The sequence below is a fragment of the Pelecanus crispus genome, chromosome 23, assembly GCF_030463565.1.
Source record: "Pelecanus crispus isolate bPelCri1 chromosome 23, bPelCri1.pri, whole genome shotgun sequence".
NCBI lineage: Eukaryota > Metazoa > Chordata > Aves > Pelecaniformes > Pelecanidae > Pelecanus > Pelecanus crispus.
The window spans coordinates 3,398,474-3,422,099 of NC_134665.1; the positions used below are offsets into that span (position 1 = coordinate 3,398,474).

Genomic DNA, 23,626 nt, shown 5'->3' on the forward strand with positions numbered 1-23,626 from the left:
CGCGGGGGGGCTCAGTAGGGTCTCTCGCGGCGGTCCTGCCGGTGGTCGCCCCTGCGGAGAGAAGGGAGAGGCGTCAGTAGGGGCCAGTGTTAACGGGGGGCCGTCAGTAGGGGCCAGTGTTAACGGGGGGCCGTCAGTAGGGGCCAGTGTTAACGGGGGCCGTCAGTAGGGGGCCAGTGTTAACGGGGGCCGTCAGTAGGGGGCCAGTGTTAACGGGGGCCGTCAGTAGGGGCCAGTGTTAACGGCGACAAGCAGAGCTCGAGCTTTTGCTCAAGACCGTCATTAGGGGCCAGAGTTAACAGTAGCCACAAGCAGGGGCCAGTGTTAACATCAGCCATCAGTAGGGGCCAGAGTTAACAGCGGCCATCAGTAGGGGCCAGTGTTAACATCAGCCATCAGTAGGGGCCAGAATTAACATCAGCCATCAGTAGGGACCAGAGTTAACAGTAGCCACAAGCAGGGGCCAGTGTTAACATCAGCCATCAGTAGGGGCCAGAGTTAACAGTAGCCACAAGCAGGGGCCAGAGTTAACAGCGGCCATCAGTAGGGGCCAGTGTTAACATCAGCCATCAGTAGGGACCAGAGTTAACATCAGCCATCAGTAGGGGCCAGAGTTAACAGTGACAAACAGAGCTCAGCTTCTGCTCAAGACCATCATTAGGGCCCAGCGTTAACAACCACCAGCAGTAGGGACCGGCATTAACAGTGGCCACAAGTAGCGACCATCATTAGGGCCCAGAGTTAACAGCAGCCACAAGTAGGGGCCCGGCTCTTAACCATGACCCCTCAGTAGGGCCCAGAGTTAACGCGCTGTCCCAACAGCCCGCGGCAGGAAGCGGCGTTCACTCTGGGCTGTAATGACGACAGCACCAGCGCCACCAGGCGGTTGTAGAGGGAACTGGCGGCCTCTCAGCAGCCCCTCCCACAGCCCAGCAGTAGGTTCCAGAGTTAACAGCGCCCAACGGGCCCACGGCGCTCAGTAAGCTCCAGAGTTAACGCTCTCCAGCACCTCCGCAGGGCACAGCGCGCGGCGTTAACTCTGGAACCTACCGCCGCCCCCGCTCGCAGAGCTTTCAGAGCTGCCGGAATCGCTCCCCGCCAACTGTTATCAGTAGGTTTCAGAGTGAACGCTCAGCCATCTTACCTGGAATCCATCTTCCCCGGCCCGAAGCCGCCTCGGTCGCCGCCTCTCCCCCCCGCGGAAACCTCCCCGGTCTCCGCCCCGTCCCGCCCCTGTAGCCGCCGCGGTCGAAACCTCCGCGCCCCTCCGCGCCGTTCCTCGCCGAAGCCGCCGCCGCCCACCCGCCTGCGGTGTCGGGGAGGGGGGGGAGGGGATGAGGTCAGCGGGCAGGCCCGGCCCCCCCCGCCCCCGCCCCGCCCCCCCGGACCCCCGGTATTTACCCATGTGGTTCCCGCCGCGGCCGCCCCCCCGGGTATTTACCCATGTGGGGCGCGCCGGGCCCGTCGGGCTTGGGGGCCTTGCACTGGTTGCACTCGTTGCGCCACGAGAAGTTCATGTTCTCGCACGCTCTGCGCCGGGCGGGGAGAGAGAGCGATGAGGTCAGCGCCACGCCCACCCAGTCCGTCCCAGTTCCCCCCCCCCCCCCAACTCACGGGTTGGGGCATTTCCAGTCCCCGGCGCGCTGCTGGCCCCCCGCCGCCGCTGGGGAAGCCGCCCCGGTTGCCCCCGCCGGAGCCACTGTTGCCGCCGCCGAAGCCGCCGCGCCCCATGGGGCCTGGGGAGAGGGTTTTGGGGTGAAAAAGGAGGATTTGGGGGGGAAAAATATTGGGGGGGGGAGAGAAAAAAAGGATTTGGGGGGGGGAGAGAAAAAAGGATTGGGGGGGGGACAGAAAAGGGTTTGGGGGGGGGACAGAAAAGGATTCGGGGGGGGACACAGAGGAGGATTCGGGGGGGACACAGAGGAGGATTCGGGGGGCACACAGAGGAGGATTCGGGGGGGCACACAGAGGAGGATTCGGGGGGCACACAGAGGAGGATTCGGGGGGCACACAGAGGAGGATTCGGGGGCACACAGAGGAGGATTCGGGGGGGCACACAGAGGAGGATTCGGGGGGCACACAGAGGAGGATTTGGGGGCTGCCCGAGCACTCCCCCCGCCCCGCGCTCGCTCACCTCCCCGGCCGCGGCCGCCCCGGCCGCCTCCGCCGCCACGGTTGAAGTCGGCGCGGCGGGTGGCGAAGGACACCTTGATGGGGGTTGCCGGAAAACTCTTTGCCTAAAATCGGGAGAATTCAGAAAAGGGGGGGGGAAAAAAAAAAAACCAACCAAAAAAGGTCATTTTGGGGGGGGTCGGGGAGGGGATTTGGGGGGCTGAGAGGGCTCCCACCGTCAAACCAGTCGATGGCGGCTTTGGCGGAGGGGGGGGTCGTCGAAGGAGACGGTGGCCTCCCCCTTCAGCTTGCCCGTCTCCCGGTCCGTGTAGAGGTTGATCATGGGCTGCCCCCGTCTTCTTGTTCGTCTGCGGGGGGGGAGATGACACGCTAAGGACATGCTAAGAACACGCCAAGAGCACGGGGAGGCTGTGAGGACAGGCTAAGGACCGGCTGGTGACCAGGGTGGCCCCATCTTGGGGTGAAACGTGAAAATGTGGTAAGAACATACAGTAACATGTGAACAACATGCTAAGGACGCGCTAAACACGCATCCACACGCCAAGGACACAATAAAAACACATCCACGTGAGGACGCATTAAACACTAAGAACACACTAAGAACACACTAAGAACACACTAAGAACACACTAAGAACACACTAAGAACACACTAAGAACACACTAAGAACACACTAAGAACACACTAAGAACACACTAAGAACACTACAGAAACAACGCATCAAGGGCAAGTTAACAACGCGCCGTTACCCCCCGTGCCCTCGTCCACGGGTTAGGACACGGTGACACCGCGCTACACGCCAAGAAGGTAGCAGAACGCGGCCCAGGACACATGCCGCCACGCTAACGAGGCGGCTCACCTTAATGATGCCGATCTGCTTGAAATAGTCGGCCACCGACTCGATGGTGACGTTCTCCGCCCAGCCCCTGCACGAAGATGGTGTTGTTGTCCGAGTTATCCTGCTCGCCTGCGGGGAGGGGGAGAGCTCGTTAGTGCCCGTGTTCGTTAGCCCTCATTAGCCCCTTTCCCTCTCATTAGCTCCATTAGCCCCCCCTCCCTCCCCAAGTCCCTTGGTAGCCTCGTTAGCCCACCCCCATTAACCCCTCTCCCTTAATAACCTCGTGGCCCCTTCCCCATCATTAACGCTTAATAGCCTCGTTAGCCCTTGCCTCCTTCGTTATCCCACCCCAATTAATCTTCTTCCCCCTCCCCCCCACTTAATCACCTTCCCCCTCGTTAGCCCCCTCCCCACCTCATTAGCCGGCCCCCCTCGTTACCAGGATCATGCCGCGGCCCTTGGTCCCGGGGGTCCTTTCAGCACATGCAAAAATTAAAAAGCAAAGCGTTAATTAGCCCGCCAGGAGGGGGCAGGGGGGCACACCCCCCCCATCCCCTCCCCCCCCACCCCCAAAACCCGCCAGAATTGGGAAAAACCGGGGGAAAAAACGCCTTTTCCCCCACCCATTTCAGCCCCCGCGCTCGCTTTTTGGGGTGAAAACCCACCGTTTTGGCACCTAGAAGCGACTCGGGTGGGTCTTTCCGATCGCTCGCCCTCCGAAACGGGGGCAGGGGGGGCTCCCCAACGCCGCTCGCCAATTCCAGGGTTTTCACCCCAAAACCGAGGCGCCAGGGCCGTCGCATCTCTGCTCGTCGCCCCCCCGGGGTGGCAGTTTTTGGCATTTGGCTCAAAACACGCTTTTTAGGGGTTTTTTTTTTTTTTTTGTCCTCAAAACACCACCAGCAACGCCCCGGTTCAGCAAACCCCTCCAAAACGGTGTGAGAACTCTCAAGATTGGTAAAACCAAGACACTCCGTTTTCAGTCGGTACACTGCAGCGCTCACCACCTCACCGCTCCCCATTTGGGGGCAAAAAACGGCAATTTGACCAGTTTACACATTTTTTCTTTTTTTTTTTTTTCCATCAACCTCAGGTCACCGGCATTTTACACATAGCCCCAAAATTGCATTTTTCTTGTTTTTCCCCCGGAACCAAACATCGCACCAAACCTCAAAGTTTTTTTTTTTTGTTTCGTTATCCGTTTTTAAAACCACATGCAACCGTTTTGCTAAAAACCAGCGTTTTCACCCCCCCCCAAAAAAAAAAAAAAAAAAAACCACCACTTTGGCAAGAGTAGCAATTTCCCCGTTCCGGCCTTCTTTCTGCCCGCGGTCGCCGTGTGCGTGTCGGTTATTTTTCCTCCAGTTTGCCCCCAAAAACCAACTTTTTGTTTGTTTGTTTAAACACCTAAGACGCAGCCCGATGACGTCGCCTCTGGCCGGCCGCTGCAGCTCTTTTTTGGGGCTTTCTCACCCCAAAACACCCCTGACCAGGCTGTTGCGGAGAAAAGGGGTTAAAAAACAGACACTTTTTTTTTTTTTTTTTGGGTTCAAATGCCGAACTCTTGGGACTTACCACCGAATTTATTGAAGCCACCACGCTCACCACCGCTGAGGAGATAAATTAGAAGATAATGAGGTTTTTTTTATCCCCTGCCTAAAAAGAGGGGGGGGCAGTTTCGGGGCAAAACCAGCGCTTTTGAGCAGTTTCCTCCTTCCTGAGCGCCCCCCCCCCTGCGGATTTGGGGGGGCCCGGGGGGCGCTTGGGGGGGGGGGGCTGGGGGTCTCCATCCGCCGGCGACGTTTCATCTCGGACGCAGCAGCCGGGCGCTCTCCGGCCCCCGCCACGGGGATCCAAAAAAAAATCATTAAAAACCCCAATTTTGTTTTTTTCTTTTTAAAAAAAGAAAAAAAATTAAAAAGCGGGGGGCAACCCCCCTCGCTTTCAGCCGAGCCCCCCCAGCAGGAGCATCTCCCCCTCCCCACCGCTCGTCGGTGCTTTTCCCCCCTCGTTCCTGTAGGTTTTTTGGGAGGGGGGGGCCCCTTTGCATGTTTTGGGTTGGGTTTTGGTTTTTTTTTTTTTTTTGCATTTTTCACCCTTTCTGCCTTTTTTTAACCCAAAAAGAGCGGAGAATTGCGAAAGTTTCGCTGCCTTTCACACCTGCAGCACACAAAACGCAGAGTTTGTTAACAGGCACAACAGCAGCGGCAAGACAAACAAGCAACCGCGGCTCGCCCCCGCCGATACTCACCTCTCGCCGCCCCAAAAAGCGGCTTTTTCAGCCCAAAAGCGGAGGGGGCGACACGCGCACAAACCCAAAACCTCGTAATTCATTTTTCCTTTAAAACCACCATTATTATTTTCTGGTTTTTTGGGGCGTTTCCTCCTCCCTTTGTGCACCAGGACACCACAAAGACACTCCACTCCAGGTTATCACCCATCAATCAGTGTCAAACATCGCCCAATATCCAAAACCGGCAGGTTTTTTTTCCCCAAAATCAACATTTTTGCTTTCTGCAGTGACCTCAAAACGAACCATTTTCCTCTTTTTTTTGCTTTTAACCCGGGGCACATGCCCCCACCGTGACCAGAGCCGGCACCGGAGGATACAAGTGACCTTAGCAACCAGGTTTGCTGAGTGGTTTTGTCTTTTTTTTTTCCCAAAAAACACCTTTTTTTTTTTTCCCCCCGTTCCAGGAGGGTCTTACCACTTCAGGCGCCTCCAAGCGCCCCCGCTGGGCGCCTTGCCTTTTTTTTTTTTTTTTTTTTTTTAGGGGCGCTTGCGCCGATTTTGGTTAAAACCCGCTTGAGCGGGAGGTGCCGCACAGCACCGTCTGGGGGGCTGCTCACCTCCCCTCTCCCCCTTCTCCCCTCCCTGGTTTTGGGGGGTCTTTAGTCCCCCCAAACCCCGACACCTCCCCCCCCAAATCACCGTCCCCCGACACCTACCCGAGGTTGCCTCCGCGGCCGCCCCGGCTCCCGCGGCCCCCGCGGTCGTAGCCGCCTCGGCCGTAACCGCCCCGGCCGCGGCTCCGCTCCTGCTGCCCGCCGCCGTAGCCGCCCTGCTCCTGGTAACCGCCGCCGCCGCCGCCACTGCCGCTCATGGACGACTGGTCCTGCCCGTAGCTGTTGGCTACGACCGCAAAACGACAATCAAAACACAAAACCGAGAAGATTTAGGCCCAAAACGGCGCTGCCATGACTCCCTACCGCGCTCACATCCGCCGCTGCTGCTGCTGTTGTACTGGTTCTGCTGGCTGTAGCTCTGGGGCGGGTTGTAGGAGGACTGCTGACTGTAGCTCTGCTGCTGCCCGCTGTAGCTCGACTGTTGGTTATACCCGCTGCTGGGGGGTTGGCCGTAGCTGGAGCTCTGCGAGCTGCTCCCATAGCTGCAAAAAAGCAACAGCGTTGCTCGAAATTTGGTTTTTTTGGTTGGGTTTTTTCACCCAAACGGCGCTGCCGGAGGGGCGGCTGTCGCCTACCTGCCAGTGGAGGAGCTGGCCGCCGGCGGCTGGGAGTAGCTGGGGTAGGAGGAGGGTTGACCGTAGGAGGTCTGCGAGCTCTGCCCGCTGCCGTAGCCGCCGGTGCTGCCGTAGCTTTGGGGGGTGGACGGGGTGCTGTAGCCTGGAGAGAAACAGAAAATGGGGTGAAAAAAACCCCAAAAACCACCCAGTGGGGGGACAGGGGGGTGTCGGTGGCCCAGCTTACTGCTCTGGGTCTGGCCGTAGGAGGAGCTGTAGCTGTTCTGGCCATAGGCGGAGGTGTCGGTCGACTGGCTGTAGCCGCTGTAGCTCTGCTGGCCGTAGGGCTGGCTGCTCTGCTGCGAGTAGCCCTGCCCCGGCGGGGTGGGATACGCCCCGTAGCTGTCGCAAAAAAAAAAGCGGAAAAAAATCCCCGTGAAATCCCGACAAAAGCACCCTTTTCCCCAACGTATTTCTAAGGGTCGCGATGTAAAAGGTTGAATACGGGGAAGAAGCGGGGGGGGGGCGTACCTCTGCGTCGCCGTCTGGCTGTAATCTGTGGTAAGAAACCCCCCCAAAAGACGGTGAGTTGTGTAAATAAGCATACGTATAGCTCAACATATATGTATTTGTGTCACGCGAACAAGTTTAACAATTATTCATCGCTGAAGCACATGAAACACCAAAATAAGGCTCAAATTCAAGGAACCTAAATATTTACCCCGCTCAAAAGACCCGAGCAAACATTCCCGCTGAAGCAGCACGTTAAAAAAGAAAAAAAATTAGCCATACAGAGGCAAAACCAAACGCCAACACGCAAGCTTTCCTCAGGCATCGCACAACAAAAGGGGCTGGGGCCCTCCCCACAAGCTCCCCGCCGCAAAATGGCGGCTGCCTGCCCTCCTCCCGCCTTGCAGCGAGGCAGCTGCCCCACGCCTCGAAAGAAAGGGCGAGCATTTAACCCAAAACGAAGGCGTTTGCCCCGCCCGAGCGGCGCCAGCCCCCCCGGGGGGTGCTTTTTCCCTCACCCTGAGGGGGCGAGTCGAGCGGCGAAGCCCCGGATGCGGGACTGCGGCAGGGCCAGTGCGCATGCGCCGCGCGCCGCCGCCCGCGCATGCGCCGCCCCGGCCCGGCGCACAAAATGGCGGCGGTGGCGCAGCTGGAAAAGCCGCGCCCCTCCCTCGGCCCACAAAATGGCGGCTGCTGGGGGGGGGGGGGGGGGGCTGCCCCGTTATACCGGGGGTGGGGGCACCGCGCCCCCCAAACCACCGCCGTATCCCCACCAAAACCACCTCTATTTTCCCTTAAATCGTGGTATTATAGTTGAGTTTTTCTCCCCGCCGCCGCTGCGGTGCATCCGGGCGCGGTGCTTTGTCCGCCCCCCCCCCCCCCCCCATCCCTCCTTCCCCGCGCTTTCCCATCCGCGACTTTTTTGGGGGAAAAAAAAAAAAAAAGCGGGTTTAGGCTAAAAAATTTGCGGAAAGCTTGCTCCGTTGCGGAAAAACAAGAAATAAAAAAAAGGGGGGAAATTAATTTAGAATAATAAGAATTAATTTAACACAGCCCGGGGCATCGGGGAAATGGAGGGGCATGGCGGAAACGGGGAGGCATCAAATCACAGCCCCCCCCCCCCCCGCCGGGGGAGCGATAACAATGAAAATTACCGCCATACAATAATTAAAATGCAAAAATACAGAGCGAAGCCGCTCATTTTAACAGATGTATTTAAAGAATTGCAAAGCAAGCGGCACCGCGGTTGCAGCCTCCCCCCCCCCCCCCCCCCCCCCAGGCCCGCTATCCCCGCCGCACACAGGGGCTCTACGCCCCCCCCAACCCCTCCCCGCTGCTTTTGGGGCTGCAGGGCCCCCCCCCCCGGGTGAGAAGGGCGGCGGGGCCCCCCCGGTACCGTTGGAGGCCATGGCGGTGCCGCCCTGCTCCGGCGCTTCCCCTCCACGTGGCGCCCGCACTGCGCCCCCGGCCGCCCGCCCGCCCTTTATAGCCTCTGCCGGCGCCTACCACCGCCGGGGGCGGGGAGGGGGGGACACGCGGCCCCCCCCCGCGCTTCCCCGCGCCTCCCTAGTGGTACGGGCCGCGGGGGGCGGGGCCAAGGCGGTGGGGGCGGGGCCAAGGCGGTGGGCGGGGCCAGCGCGGCGCCTGGCGGCCCTGCGGGGCTCCCCGCCCCCTCCTAGGGACCCTATAGGGACCCTATAGAAACCCTATAGCGACACCCGCCAATCCCCGCTTCTTCATAAGGACCCTATAGGGACCCTATAGAAACCCTATAGCCACACCCACCAATCCCCGCTTCTTCATAAGGACCCTATAGGGACCCTATAGCGACACCCACCAGTCCCCGCTCCCCCCTAGGGACCCTATAGGGACCCTATAGTGACACCCACCAATCCCCACTTCTTCATAAGGACCCTATAGGGACCCTATAGCGACACCCACCAATCCCCGCTTCTTCATAAGGACCCTATAGGGACCCTATAGCGACACCCACCAATCCCCGCTTCTTCATAAGGACCCTATAGGGACCCTATAGCGACACCCACCAGCTCCCGCTCCTTCACAGGGACCCTATAGCGACACCCACCAATCCCCACTTCTTCATAAGGACCCTATAGGGACCCTATAGCAGCGCCCGCCGGCCTCTGCTGCGTTATAGGTGCCCTATGGCCACCGCCCAGCGCATCTGCTGCTTCCTAGGGACCCTATAGAAACGCTGGAGCGCCCCCCCCCCACCCCTGCTCCCATAGGAACCCTATAGAAACCCTATAGCCACACCCACCAATCCCCGCTTCTTCATAAGGACCCTATAGGGACCCTATAGCGACACCCACCAATCCCCGCTTCTTCATAAGGACCCTATAGGGACCCTATAGCGACACCCACCAGCTCCCGCTCCTTCACAGGGACCCTATAGAAACCCCACAGGGGCACCCCCCGAGCTCTGCTCCACCATTGGGACCCTACAGACACCTATAGGGCACCCACAGAGACCCCCTCCCCTACCTAAATCCATACGGCATCTACAAGGGATCCTGCCACCCTAAAGGGACCCCCTCCCCAGCCGGACTCGGCTAGCGGGGGGCACCTATGGGGCCCATGCTGGCTCTGACATCACGCGGGCCAGGCTTGGCCAGCCCCAAAGGTCAGCACTAAAAATACCCGGGGGCCCCTATAAGGGCCATATAGGACCCATATAGGGGCCGGGAGCAGGTAGGGAGGCGGCAGGGGTGGGCGGCTATAGGGTTGGCATGGCCTGGGGGGCTCTATAGGGTCTGGCCCAGCCCCCTGGGGGGTGTGGGGAGCTCAGTGAGCAGTATAGGCACTGTGGGGCAGCCAGGGGCGCCTGTAGGGCTGAGCCTCCAACCCGGGGGGATCCCCTATAGGGCTGGGTGCTCACGTATGGGGAGCCTCTGGTGTCTTCTATAGGACTGAGCCCCATGTGTGGCTTCTCTCTTGTCTCCTATAGGGCTGAGTGGGGACTCCCCAGCGTCTCCTATAGGGCTGAGTGGGGACTCCCCTGCGTCTCCTATAGGGCTGAGTGGGGACTCCCCTGCGTCTCCTATAGGGCTGGGCACTCCCCAGCGTCTCCTATAGGGCTGAGTGGGGACTCCCCGGCGTCTCCTATAGGGCTGGGCACTCCCCAGCGTCTCCTATAGGAGTGGGCATTCACATATGGGAACTCTCCAGCATCTCCTATAGGGCTGGAGCCTCACATACAGGGAGCGTCTGCCATCTCCTATAGGGCTGGGGCCTCTCCGGCGTCTCCTATAGGGCCGGGGCCTCTCTGGCGTCTCCTATAGGGCTGGACACTGACGTTTGGGGTGCCTCCACCATCTCCTATAGGGCCGGGGCCTCTCCGCCATCTCCTATAGGGCTGGGAACTCTCCGGCGTCTCCTATAGGGCCGGGAACTCTCCGCCATCTCCTATAGGGCTGGGGCCTCTCCGCCATCTCCTATAGGGCCGGGGCCTCTCCGGTGTCTCCTATAGGGCCGGGGCCTCTCCGGTGTCTCCTATAGGGCCGGGGCCTCTCCGGTGTCTCCCATAGGGCTGGGGCGTCTCCGGCGAATCCTATAGGGCCGGGGCCTCTCCGGCGTCTCCTATAGGGCTGGACACTGACGTTTGGGGTGCCTCCACCATCTCCTATAGGGCTGGGAACTCTCCGGCGTCTCCTATAGGGCCGGGGCATCTCCAGTGAATCCTATAGGACTGGGACCTCTCCGGTGAATCCTACAGGACTGGGGCCTCTCTGGTGTCTCCCATAGGGCTGGGGCGTCTCCGGCGAATCCTATAGGGCCGGGGCCTCTCCGGCGTCTCCTATAGGGCTGGACACTGACGTTTGGGGTGCCTCCACCATCTCCTATAGGGCTGGGAACTCTCTGGCGTCTCCTATAGGGCCGGGGCATCTCCAGTGAATCCTATAGGACTGGGACCTCTCCGGCGTCTCCTATAGGGCCGGGGCCTCTCCGGCGTCTCCTATAGGGCTGGACACTGACGTTTGGGGTGCCTCCACCATCTCCTATAGGGCTGGGAACTCTCCGGCGTCTCCTATAGGGCCGGGGCATCTCCAGTGAATCCTATAGGACTGGGACCTCTCTGGCGAATCCTATAGGGCCGGGGCGTCTCCGGCATCTCCTATAGGGCCGGGGCCTCTCCGGTGAATCCTACAGGGCCGGGGCCTCTCCGGTGTCTCCCATAGGGCTGGGGCGTCTCCGGTGAATCCTATAGGGCCGGGGCCTCTCCGGCATCTCCTATAGGGCTGGACACTGACGTTTGGGGTGCCTCCACCATCTCCTATAGGGCTGGGAACTCTCCGGCGTCTCCTATAGGGCCGGGGCATCTCCAGTGAATCCTATAGGACTGGGACCTCTCTGGCGAATCCTATAGGGCCGGGGCGTCTCCAGCATCTCCTATAGGGCCGGGGCTTCTCCGGTGAATCCTATAGGACTGGGACCTCTCCGCCATCTCCTATAGGGCCGGGGCGTCTCCGGCATCTCCTATAGGGCCGGGGCCTCTCCGGTGAATCCTATAGGGCCGGGGCGTCTCCGGCATCTCCTATAGGGCCGGGGCGTCTCCGGCATCTCCTATAGGGCCGGGGCCTCTCCGGTGAATCCTATAGGGCCGGGGCGTCTCCGGCATCTCCTATAGGGCCGGGGCGTCTCCCGTGGGGCCGGGCGCCGAGGCTGGGGGTGCCGGCGCCCACGCCCCGTCTCCCCGTCTCCGCGTCCCCGCAGGCGGCGCACGGCCATGCCGCGGGCGCTGGCGCAGGTGCGGGCGCAGGGCCGGGCGCTGGAGCGGCGGCTGCGGCGGGTGCCGGGCCGGGCGCTGGTGGCGGGGCTGCGGCGGGCCGGGGCGCTGGCGCCGGCGGAGGCGGCGGCGCTGGGACCCCCCGGGGGATCGCGGCTGGGCGCGGCGGCTGCGGGCGCTGGCGCTGGCCGGCGGCGAGGAGACGTGCCGGGCGCTGCTGAGCGTCCTGGCGCGGCTGGAGGAGCCGGGGCTGCTGGGTGAGTCGTCCCCGTCCCCTACGCCGCTCTATGGGTCGCCCTATAGGCGATGCCCTATAGGCGACGCCCTATAGGCGACGCCCTATAGGCGTTTGGGCGTCGTGTGCCGTCCCCCTCCAGATTTCTACAACCCCCAGCACGACGCCGAGCCGTCCCACCGCTCCGACTGTCCCTGCTGTCACCCACCGCCGGACTGGGAGGGTGGAGACCCCCAGGAGGAGGAGGGTGGTGAGGAGGAAGATGGAGAGCCTGAGGAGGAGGAGGGTGGTGAGGAGGAAGATGGAGAGCCTGAGGAGGAGGAGGGTGGTGAGGAGGAAGATGGAGAGCCCGAGGAGGAGGAGGGTGAAGAGGAAGATGGAGAGCCCGAGGAGGAGGAGGGTGGTGAAGATGGATGCCCTGAGGAGGAGGGTGGTGAGGAGGAAGATGGAGACCCCGAGGAGGAAGACTGTGGTGAAGATGGAGGCGCTGAGAAAGAGGAGGGAGGTGACGATGAGTAGGAGAGAGGTGACACTGAGGGGGGAAGATGGAGACCCTTGAGGAGGAGGAGGGTGGTGAGGAAGAGGGTGGAGACCCCAAGGAGGAGGAGGGTGGTGAGGAGGAAGATGGAGAGCCCAAGGAGGAGGAGGGTGGTGAGGAGGAAGATGGAGAGCCCAAGGAGGAGGAGGGTGGTGAGGAAGAGGGTGGAGACCCCCAGGAGGAGGAGGGTGAGGAGGAAGATGGAGACCCTGAGGAGGAGGAGGGTGGTGAAGATGGATGCCCTGAGGAGGAGGGTGGTGAGGAGGAAGATGGAGACCCTGAGGAGGAAGACTGTGGTGAAGATGGAGGCCCCGAGGAGGAGAGTGGTGAAGATGGAGGCGCTGAGGAAGAGGAGGGAGGTGACGATGAGTAGGAGAGAGGTGACACTGAGGGGGGAAGATGGAGACCCCTGAGGAGGAGCAGGGTGGTGAGAAGGAGGAGGGTGGTGAGGAAGAGGGTGGAGACCCCCAGGAGGAGGAGGGTGGTGAGGAGGAAGATGGAGAGCCTGAGGAGGAGAAGGGTGGTGAGGAGGAAGATGGAGACCCCGAGGAGGAGGAGGGTGGTGAAGATGGATGCCCTGAGGAGGAGGGTGGTGAGGAGGAAGATGGAGACCCCGAGGAGGAGGAGGGTGGTGAGGAGGAAGATGGAGACCCCGAGGAAGAGGAGGGTGGTGAGGAGGAAGATGGAGACCCCGAGGAGGAGGATGAAGACCCTGAGGAGGAGGATGGTGGTGAAGATGGAGGCCCCGAGGAGGAGGAAGGTGATGGTGAGGAGACCACAGGGAGGAAGATGGTGATGAAGATGGAAACCCTGAGGAGGAAGGTGATGGTGAGGAGGAGGATGGAGACCCCGGGGAAGAGGAAGGAGGTGATGCTGAGTAGCAGAGCTGACACTGAGGGAGGAAGATGGAGGCCCTGAGGAGGAAGATGGAGACCCCCGCGGAGGAGGAGGGTGCTGAGGAAGAGGAGGGAGACCCTGAGGAACAAGATGGTGAAGACGTTGAGGAAAAGGATTGCAATGAAGATGGAGACCTTGAGCAGGAGGAAGAGGATGAAGACCACAAGAAGGATGGTGATGAAAATGGAGACGCCACAGAGCATGGAGATGCCGAGGAGGAAGGTGGTAATGAGGAGGAGGATGGGGATGTTGAGGAGGAGGAAGGTGACGGTGAGTAGGTAGATGGAGAGGCTGAGGAAGAAGATGGATACACTGAGGAGGAAGATGGTCATGAAGATGGACACGCTGAGGAAGATGGTGGACACCCTGACAAGGAAGATGATGATGAGGAGGAGGATGATGAGAAGGAGGAAGATGATGATGAAGATGGATTTGGGGCAAGAAATGGGCAGAACGGGGCTTCCAGGCACCAAGACGGCCTCTCAGCCTTCCTCCCCGCTCCCTTCCTCCTCCTCCTCCTCGCCCCCCGCCCCGGCCGCCTGGGTCCCCAATAAACCCTCTCCCCTCGGCACTGGCTGCAGCTTTAATGAGGGAGGCGCCCCGCTCCGCTAACGAGGGGGGCCCTAATGAAGCCAAATGGGGGGGGGGGGGGGGGGGGGGATCAGGAACCCCAATGTCCTGGGCGGGTGGGGTGGGCGCCCCAATGTCCAAGTGAGGGACCCCGGTGTCTGGGAGCACCTTGACCTCCACAACAACGAACGTCCAACGTGGGGGGGGTCTCCAAGAGCACCTTGACCTCCATGATCACCAACGTCCAACATGGGGGTCTCCAGGTCCACCTTGATGTCCATGATGATGAACATCCAACACGGGGGGGTTCTCCAGGGGCACCATGACGACAAACGTCCAACATGGGGGTCTCCAGGTCCACCTTGACCTCCATGATGACAAACACCCAACATGGGGGGGATTCTCCAGGGGCACCATGACCTCCATGATGACCAATGTCCAACATGGGGGTCTCCAGGTTCACCTTGACCTCCATGACAACAAATGTCCAACATGGGGGGGGTTCTCCAGGAGCACCTTGACCTCCGTGATGACAAACGTCCAACTTGGGGGTCTCCAGGAGCACTTTGACCTCCACGATGAACATCCAACATGGGGGGGTTCTCCAGGAGCGCTTTGACCTCCACGACGATGAACATCCAACTTGGGGGGGTTCTCCAGGAGCGCTTTGACCTCCATGACAATGAACATCCAACATGGGGGGGTTCTCCAGGAGCGCTTTGACCTCCACGATGACAAACATCCAACATGGGGGGGTTCTCCAGGAGCACTTTGACCTCCACGATGAACATCCAACATGGGGGGGGTCTCCAGGAGCGCTTTGACCTCCACGATGACAAACATCCAACATGGAGGGGTTCTCCAGGAGCACCTTGACCTCCATGATGACCAACGTCCAACGCGGGAGGTTCTCCAGCAGCACCTTGATCTCCATGATGACCAACGTCCAATATGGGGGTCTCTGGGACCCAGGCGTCCGGGGCAGTGGGGCAGGGGGAACGCGGGCGTCCGGGCCCCCTAGATTCGGAAGCTCTCCCCCTTGCCGTCGATGTGGCGCAGGCGCAGGTAGACGTCGGTGCCCACCCCCTGCAGCGACTGCAGGCAGAGCGAGCCCCCCAAGTACTCGGCGTAGGCCCGTGAGGTGGGCAGCCCGAACCCGAACCTGGGGGGCAGCCGTGGGTCACCGGGGGGGTCCCCAAGATTTGGGAGGGAATCCCCTTGGTGTCCCTCCATCGTGACGTACCCGTGCATGGGGCCGGCCTGGCCGCTGTTGCTGAGGTCCAGGAGGTTGCGGAAGGGACCCCCCAAGCGGGGGTCCTGGGCGCTGGCCTCGGCCGTGCTGAAGTGGTATTCGGTCACCTTGTCCAGGAGGTCATGGGGGATCCCACCGCCCCGGTCAGAGATCCTGCGGGAGGGACATGGGGGAGACCCCTCAGGGGTGCCCCCGAAGATGGGGGGCACGAGAGGGGAGGGGGTGGAGGACCCCCGGTAGAGAGGAACATCTCGGGGACGGCGTGGGCACGGGGACGCCATGAAGACCATCCACGGGGACACCGTGGAGAACTCCTGATAAGTAGGAACGTTTTGGGGACACCCGTGAACGCGGGGACGCCGTGGAGAACCGCTTCGCGGGGACGCCGTGGAGAACCCTCGATAGATAGGAACACCTTGGGGACATCTGTGGGCATGGGGACGCGGTGGAGAACCCCCTCACAGGGACACCGTGAAGACCATCCGCGGGGACGTGAAGAACCACCGTGGAGAACCTCCCCATGAGAACGTGGGAAGACCATGGACGCCATCTACGGGGGTACCCTGGGGACCCTCAAGTAACTAAGACCACCCCGGGGTTGCTTTTGGATGTGAAGACCATCCCTGAGAACGTGGGGGCACCACGGGGACCCCCCAGGAGCTAAGAACACCTTGGGAACACCTACGGGGATAAGGACACCCTGGAGAACCTCTGCGGGGACGTGGGGACACCATGAAGAACCTCCCACAAAGACGCTGAGGTGCCCTGGGGATGCCCCCCCCCCCCCCCCAGCAGCTAAGCCCACCTTGGGGACGTATTTGGGGACGCCCTGGAGACCCCGCCCAACCCCGGGGACCCCCCCCACCCCCCCGTACCGGATGACGAGGTCGATGTCGTTGTTGGCGATGGTCACCACGATGTCGGGGACGTTGTAGGGGGTGTCGAGGTGGGACTCCATCGTCGCCCTGGGCCGCCCCAGATGGTCTCCTATAGCTCCCTATGGCCCCATACACCCCCCTACAGCCCCCTATGGCCCCATACACCCCCCTACAGCCCCCCATACACCCCTATGGCCCCCTATAGACCTCTGTGGCCCCATATACCCCCCTATAGCTCCATACACCCCCTAGAAGCCCCATACATCCTCTGTAAGACCCTATAGGGCCCCTATAGGGCGCTATAACTTCCTTTACCCACTCCAGAAAACCCCACCTCCCCTATACAGCCCCATTCCCCGCCCCACTTAGGGCCCCATATCCCCCCATAGACTCCCTACACCCCCCATGTGGCCCCACACACCTTCTATAGGTCCCATACACCCCTTAAAGACCCCATACGCCCCAATAACTCCCAGTAACCTCCTTTACCCCCCCCCTTGAAAATCCCCTATGTCCCCTAAAAGCCCCCTTACAGCCCCATATCCCCCATACATCCTCTGTTGACTGCATACTTTTGCTATAAATCTCTATATGCCTCCTATACATCCTACACAACCCTGTAAGGGCCTATATGTCCCCTTTAAGGTCCCACACCCGGCCTTACACCCCCAGAAAACCCTATATCTGCCTTGCAAAGCTCCACATCTCCCCTCCTTGGGCCCTATACCCCCTCCCATACGCCCCCGTGCCCCCTATAGGCTCCTATAGCCCCCATACCTCATGGCATTCTTGAGCAGCTCGGGCAGGACATAGTCGAGGGGCAGGGGGATGAAGGGGAAGCGCGCCGCCACGTGCCCGTTGATGCGCACCCGCGGCGCGTTCCCGTACTGGTGCTCGCACAGCCGCCTGCAGGCCCCGCGTCACCCGGACAACACCCCCCTGTCACCCGCTGCCACCCCCCCTGTCACCCGCTGCCACCCCCCCGTCACCCCCCCCGTCACCCGCTGCCACCCCCCGTCACACCCCCGTCACCCACTGCCACCCCCCTGTCACCCGCTGCCACCCCCCCGTCACCCCCCCGTCACCCGCTGCCACCCCCCCCGTCACCCCCCCCGTCACCCGCTGCCACCCCCCCGTCACCCCCCCGTCACCCACTGCCACCCCCGTCACCCCCCCCGTCACCCGCTGCCACCCCCCTGTCACCCGGACAACACCCCCCTGTCACCCGCTGCCACCCCGTCACCCTTTGCCACCTCCCTGTCACCCTCTGCCACCCGCTGCCACCCCCCCATCACCCCCGCCAACCCCAACCCCATACGAGCCCTCAGAGAAACACCCAGAACCATCCCCCCAGCCCCAAAAATCCCCCCCGGGAACCCCTATGGCCCCATAAGGCCCCCCAGGGCCCCTATAACGCATAAAGACTCTCACAGGGACCTATACATCCTATAGGAGCCCCACAGCACCTTTATAGCCCCATAGGGACGCCCACAGAACCCCCACAGAAAAGCTTTTACCCCCCAAAAACGCCTGCAGAAACTCCTATAGCCCTTGGGGGGGACCCGTGCGGCCCTATAGCCCCCCCCCAGCCCCCTATAGAGCCCCTATAGCCCCATAGGCGCCTCACCGGGCAAAGTCGACCCACTTCTCGATGAGCTTCTTGGGGGAGAGGCGGGTGCAGATGATGCCGACGAAGTCGGGCTATAGGGGGGGGGGCGGCGGGAAGGGGTGAGCAGGGGGGACACCTATAGGGCCTATAGGTATCCCCCCCCACCTCCTATAGGCACCGTCCCACCTTGTCCTCGTGCAGGGCCAGGTGATGGGCGGCCAGCATCCGCATCCCCAGCCGCGACGTCAGCGTCTTGTCCAGAAAAGGCCGCAGCGTCCGCTCGTCCTGAGGGACCCAGGCGTCGGGGAGGGGGGGGACCCAGAAATCCGGGAGGGGACCCCGCCACCCCCCCCAAAAAGGAGCCAGGCGTTGAGGAGGGGACCCCGGCGCCCGGTACCTGGATGTGCCGCCGACACTCGCGCAGCCCCCTCGGCCAACAGCGTCACCACGTCCTGTGGTCCTCCAGCAGCTGCCGCAGCAGCGCGCAGTACCGCGCTTCGTCGCCCCGCGCCTGGATCTGGGGACGGCGGGGACGCCGCGCCGCGGTCACCGGGGAGGCGGTGGGTGACGGGAGGCGCGCGCCCCGATTCCACGGGCGACGCCGGGGTCGGCCGTGGGGGGACGCGAGGACGGGGGGACGCGGGGAGGGGGGGCGACAGAAGGACGGGATGACGCAGGGATGGGGGTGACGCCAGGATGGGGGTGACAGAAAGACGGGGTGACACAGGGACGGGGGTGACGCGAGGATGGGGGTGACACAGGGACGGGGTGACGCGGGGAAGGGGGTGATAGAAGGATGGGGTGACACAGGGATGAGGGTGACATGAGGACAGGGGAGACAGAAGGACGGGGGTGACACGGGGAGGGGGGTGACAGAAGGACGGGGTGACACAGGGATGGGGTGACAAAAGGACGGGGTGACGCGAGGACAGGGTGATGTGGGGAGGGGGGTGACAGAAGGACGGGGTGACACAGGGATGGGGTGACGTGGGGAGGGGGGGTGACAGAAGGACGGGGTGACACAGGGATGGGGTGACGTGGGGACGGGGGGTGACAGAAGGACGGGGTGACACAGGGACGGGGGTGACGCGGGGGGGTGACAGAAGAACAGGGTGATGCAGGGATGGGGGTGACGCGAGGACGGGGTGACGCGGGGACAGGGGGTGACAGAAGGACGGGGTGACACAGGGACGGGGGTGACGCGGGGAGGGGTGCGACAGAAGGACGGGGTGAGGCAGGGACGGGGGTGATGCGAGGATGGGGTGACGCGGGGACGGGGGGTGACAGAAGGACGGGGGTGACACAGGGACGGGGGTGACGCGGGGAGGGGTGCGACAGAAGGACGGGGTGAGGCAGGGACGGGGGTGATGCGGGGACGGGGTGACGCGGGGACGGGGGGTGACAGAAGGACGGGGTGACACAGGGACGGGGGTGACGCGGGGGGGGTGACAGAAGAACAGGGTGATGCAGGGATGGGGGTGACGCGAGGACGGGGTGACGCGGGGACAGGGGGTGACAGAAGGACGGGGTGACACAGGGACGGGGGTGACGCGGGGAGGGGTGCGACAGAAGGACGGGGTGAGGCAGGGACGGGGGTGATGCGAGGATGGGGTGACGCGGGGACGGGGGGTGACAGAAGGACGGGGTGACACAGGGACGGGGTGACAGAAGGACGGGGTGACGCGGGGACGGGGGTGATGCGGGGACGGGGGTGACAGAAGGACGGGGTGACAGAAGGACGGGGTGACGCGGGCGAGACGGGATCCGAGCGATGCGGGGACGCGGGTGACACTCACGGGCGGGAAGTCGCTGAGCTTCTGGAAGGCGCGGATGTACAGCTCGTGCTGGGGGGGGGGACAGCATCAGCACCCGGACGCCGGGGCCCCCTCCCCAATGCCGGGGTCCCCTCCCCGACGCCGGGGACCCCCCAGGACGCCCGGGGACCCCCCAGGACGCACCACGTGCAGGATGGTGGGGTTGCAGCCGATGATGAAGGGGAGGCTGCGGAAGCCCTTGATGCGGTGGGCGATGCGCACCGGCAGCTCTTGCTGGAGGTAGCGGGCGCTTTTCTGCAGGGGAGGGGGCAAAGAGGGGCAGCCTGGGAGGCTGGGGGTCCCCAAACCCGTCTGGACCCCTGCGTTGCCGTAGGCCCACCCACCCGCATGCCGGGATGCCCCCCCGGACGCCTGGGTCCCCTCCCAGCCACACCCCCAAAGCTGCCTGGATCCCCCAAAACACCCAGATCCCACCCCGCTACCTGGACACCTGGGTCCCCCCCGGGGTGCTGGGGTCCCCCCCAAATGCTGGGGTCCCCCCCCGGGATGCTGGGGTCCCCCCAAATGCTGGTGTCCCCCCCGAATGTTGGCATCCTGCCCCGGGATGCTGGGGTCCCCCCTAAATGCTGGGGTCCCCCCCAAATGCTGGCGTCCCCCCCAGGATGCTGGGGTCCCCCTTTGGGATGCTGGGGTCCCCCCCTGGGACGCTGGGGTCCCCTCCGGGATGCTGGGGTCCCCCCCAAATCCTGGTGTCCCGCCCTGGGATGCTGGCGTCCCCCCCAAATGCTGGGGTCCCCCCCAAATGCTGGGGTCCCCCCCCGGGATGCCGGGGTCCCCCCCCGGGACGCCGGGGTCCCCCCCACTCACTAGGATGTGGCTGCCGTCCTGCGAGCGCCCCGAGTACAACATGGTGGTGGGGGTCAGGCGCACCGAGGGCTGTTGGGGGGGACAGCGGGGTGTGCCGTCACCAGGACGCTGGGGTTCCCCCCAAAGGGGACACGAGGCTCCCCCCACCCCAAGGCTGGGGCCCCCCGACCCCACCCGAACGCGGGGGTCCCACCTTCTCAGCGGCGACGTCGATGGCAGGCTGGTGGTAGAAGGAGGTGACGGCCTTGGAGCGCTCCCGAGCCAGGTCCGGCGGTGTCTGGTCGGCGGCTGCCCGGGCGGGGGGACGGGGGGGCAGAGCCCCCCCTCGCCGGCCCCCCAAAACCCGGCGCAGCATCTCCTGGGGGGCAGGGGCAGGGGGTGGGGGAGCCAGGGCAGGGCAGCCCGGACGCCTGGGTCCCCCCCCCGGGTAGGGAGAGGGGGGACGGGGACCCCCAGAGCCTCCCCAGGGACACCCACACCCCCCCAAGGACCCCCACACACCCCCCCGCAAAGGGACCCAGGCGTCCGGGCCCCACACACCCCCCAGAGACCCCCATAACACCCAGGGACCCCAAATAACACCCAGGGACCCCCCCCTCAAAGGGACCCAGGTGTCTGGGCCCCACACACCCCCCCAGAGACCCCCGTAACACCCAGGGACCCCCCCCCCAAAGGGACCCAGGCGTCCGGACCCCACACACCCCCTCAGGGACTCACACAGCTGCCAGGGACCCCCATAACACCCAGGGACCCCCATAACACCCAGGCCCCCCCCCCAAAGGGACCCAGGCGTCCGGGCCCCACACACCCCCTCAGGGACTCACACAGCTGCCAGGGACCCCCGTAACACCCAGGGACCCCATAACACCCAGGGACCCCCCCCTCAAAGGGACCCAGGCGTCCGGACCCCACACACCCCCCCCAGAGACCCCCGTAACACCCAGGGACCCCAAATAACACCCAGAGACCCCCCCCCCAAAGGGACCCAGGCGTCCAGGCCCCACACACCTCCCAGGGACCCCCATAACACCCAGGGACCCCCAATAACACCCAGGGACCCCCCCCCCCAAAGGGACCCAGGCGTCCAGGCCCCACACACCCCCCAGGGACCCCCATAACACCCAGGGACCCCCCCCAAAGGGACCCAGGCGTCCAGGCCCCACACACCCCCTCAGGGACTCACACAGCTGCCAGGGACCCCCGTAACACCCAGGGACCCCCATAACACCCAGGGACCCCCCCCCAAAGGGACCCAGGCGTCCGGACCCCACACACCCCCCCAGAGACCCCCGTAACACCCAGGGACCCCATAACACCCAGGGACCCCCCCCCAAAGGGACCCAGGCGTCCGGACCCCACACACCCCCCAGGGACCCCCGTAACACCCAGGGACCCCAAATAACACCCAGAGACCCCCCCCCCAAAGGGACCCAGGCGTCCAGGCCCCACACACCTCCCAGGGACCCCCATAACACCCAGGGACCCCCAATAACACCCAGGGACCCCCCCCCCCAAAGGGACCCAGGCGTCCAGGCCCCACACACCCCCCAGGGACCCCCACAACACCCAGGGACCCCCCCCCAAAGGGACCCAGGCGTCCGGAGCCCGCACCCTCCATGGATCCACCCCTCCCAAGGCACCCAGGAGCCCGGGACCCCCTTTCCCGCCTCCCCCAGAGAGACCCCAGGCGTCCGGGCCCCACACAGCCCCCCACGGACCCCTCCCACAAGGCACCCAGGCGTCTGGGACACCCCCCAACCTCCTCACAGGGGATCCGGGCGTCCCGGACGCCCTTTTCCTCTCAGTGTCCCCCCCAAAGAGGGACTCAGGGGTCCAGGACCCCTTTCCCGCCCCTCAAGAGGGGACCCAAGGCTCTGGGCCCCCCTTTTCCCCTCAGTCGCCCCGCTTTTCCCCTCACACACAGGGCCCAGCTGCCCGCCCCTCCCTCGTCCCCTCAGCCCCGTCCGCCGGAGACCACCCAGGCGTTCGGGACCCGCTTGTCCTCTCAGTCCCCGTCCCCCCTTCAAGGGACCGAGGTCCGGGACCCCCCCCAAAAGGGGACCCACCCCCACTCACCAACCGGCGGACCCAGGCGTCCGAGCCGCCCCCCCCCCCCCCCCGCGCTCCCCTCAGAATGGTACGGTCCGCCCCGACCGGGGTGGAATGGTGGACTGCGCATGCGCGGCGCGAAGGGCGCATGCGCAGAGGGTGTGGCGCCGGAAGCGCGCATGCGCGGGGAGGGGGAGCGGCGCCATTTTGCGGGGCGGCGCCATTTTGTGAGGCACGATGGGAAATGGAGTCCCGGGGAGGTGACAGGACGCCCGTCCCCTGCCCCGACGGTGGGTAGCGGGGGGCGGTGGAGGGGTGAGGGGGACCTCCACAGGCGCCTGGGTCCCTCATAAGGGGGCTCCAGATGTCTAGGTCCATTAGGGCGGGCGGTAAGGTGGTCCCGAGGCGTTTGAGTCCTTCATGAGGGGGTCCCCTGACCCCTGGGTCCTTTGTGAGGGAGTCTTGGATGCCTGGGTCCCTCATGAGGGGGTTCCAGATGCCTGGGTCCCTTGTTGGGGGGTGGGAAGGGGGTCCCCAGATAGCTGGGTCCCTTATTGGTGGGTATAGGGGTAGTGGAGGGGTGAGGGTGACCTCCACAGGTGCCTGGGTCCCTCATGAGGGGGTTCCAGATGCCTGGGTCCCTTGTTGGGGGGTGGGAAGGGGGTCCCCAGACAGCTGGGTCCCTCATAAGGAAGTCCCATATGCCTGGATCCCATGTTGGGGGGTGGGAAGGGGGTCCCCAGCCACCTGGGTCCCTCACGAGGGGGTCCCAGAAACCTGGATCCCATGTTGGGGGGTGGGAAGGGGGTCCCCAGACACCTGGGTCCCTTATTGGTGGGTATAGGGGTAGTGGAGGGGTGAGGGGGACCTCCACAGGCGCCTGGGTCCCTCATAAGGGGGTTCCAGATGCCTGGGTCCCTTGTTGGGGGGTGGGAAGGGGGTCCTGAGGCGTTTGGGTCCTTCGTGAGGGGGTCCCCTGACCCCTGGGCCCTTTGTGAGGGAGTCTTGGATGCCTGGGTCCCTCATAAGGGAGTCCCATATGCCTGGGTCCCTTGTTGGGGGGTGGGAAGGGGGTCCCCAGCCACCTGGGTCCCTCACGAGGGGGTCCCAGAAACCTGGGTCCCTTATTAAGGGGGGGAGAAGGGCATCCCCAGACCCCTGGGTCCCTCTTGAGGGGGTCACAGAGGGCTGGGTCCCTTACTAGGGGGTGATAAGGGGGTCCCCGGATGCCTGCGTCCCTTGTGAGGGGGCCCTGGACACCTGGGTC

General features: G+C 63.5%; 3 protein-coding genes across 3 annotated transcripts in view; 1 reads left to right on the plus strand and 2 right to left on the minus strand.

Moving 5' to 3' along the window:
- Positions 1-23,626, plus strand: part of LOC142595864 (uncharacterized) — a 71,374-nt gene that overhangs the window by 29,315 nt on the left and 18,433 nt on the right. The window lies entirely within an intron of this gene.
- On the minus strand, positions 12-8,368 carry FUS (FUS RNA binding protein). Its single transcript, XM_075724742.1, is given in 24 exon segments — positions 12-51; positions 1,145-1,197; positions 1,199-1,228; positions 1,230-1,265; positions 1,267-1,306; positions 1,389-1,429; positions 1,431-1,530; positions 1,615-1,655; positions 1,657-1,736; positions 2,135-2,216; positions 2,218-2,237; positions 2,349-2,385; positions 2,387-2,464; positions 2,466-2,480; positions 2,993-3,049; positions 3,051-3,100; positions 3,411-3,442; positions 4,546-4,581; positions 5,921-6,104; positions 6,191-6,360; positions 6,454-6,595; positions 6,680-6,834; positions 6,964-6,988; positions 8,339-8,368. Coding segments are annotated over 24 exon segments (1,557 nt in total). The 5' UTR covers positions 8,352-8,368.
- Positions 14,947-22,565, minus strand: BCKDK (branched chain keto acid dehydrogenase kinase). Its single transcript, XM_075724641.1, is given in 12 exon segments — positions 14,947-15,091; positions 15,173-15,334; positions 16,057-16,146; positions 16,837-16,965; positions 17,687-17,760; positions 17,855-17,953; positions 18,066-18,185; positions 19,465-19,512; positions 19,627-19,737; positions 20,311-20,379; positions 20,504-20,668; positions 22,452-22,565. Coding segments are annotated over 12 exon segments (1,326 nt in total).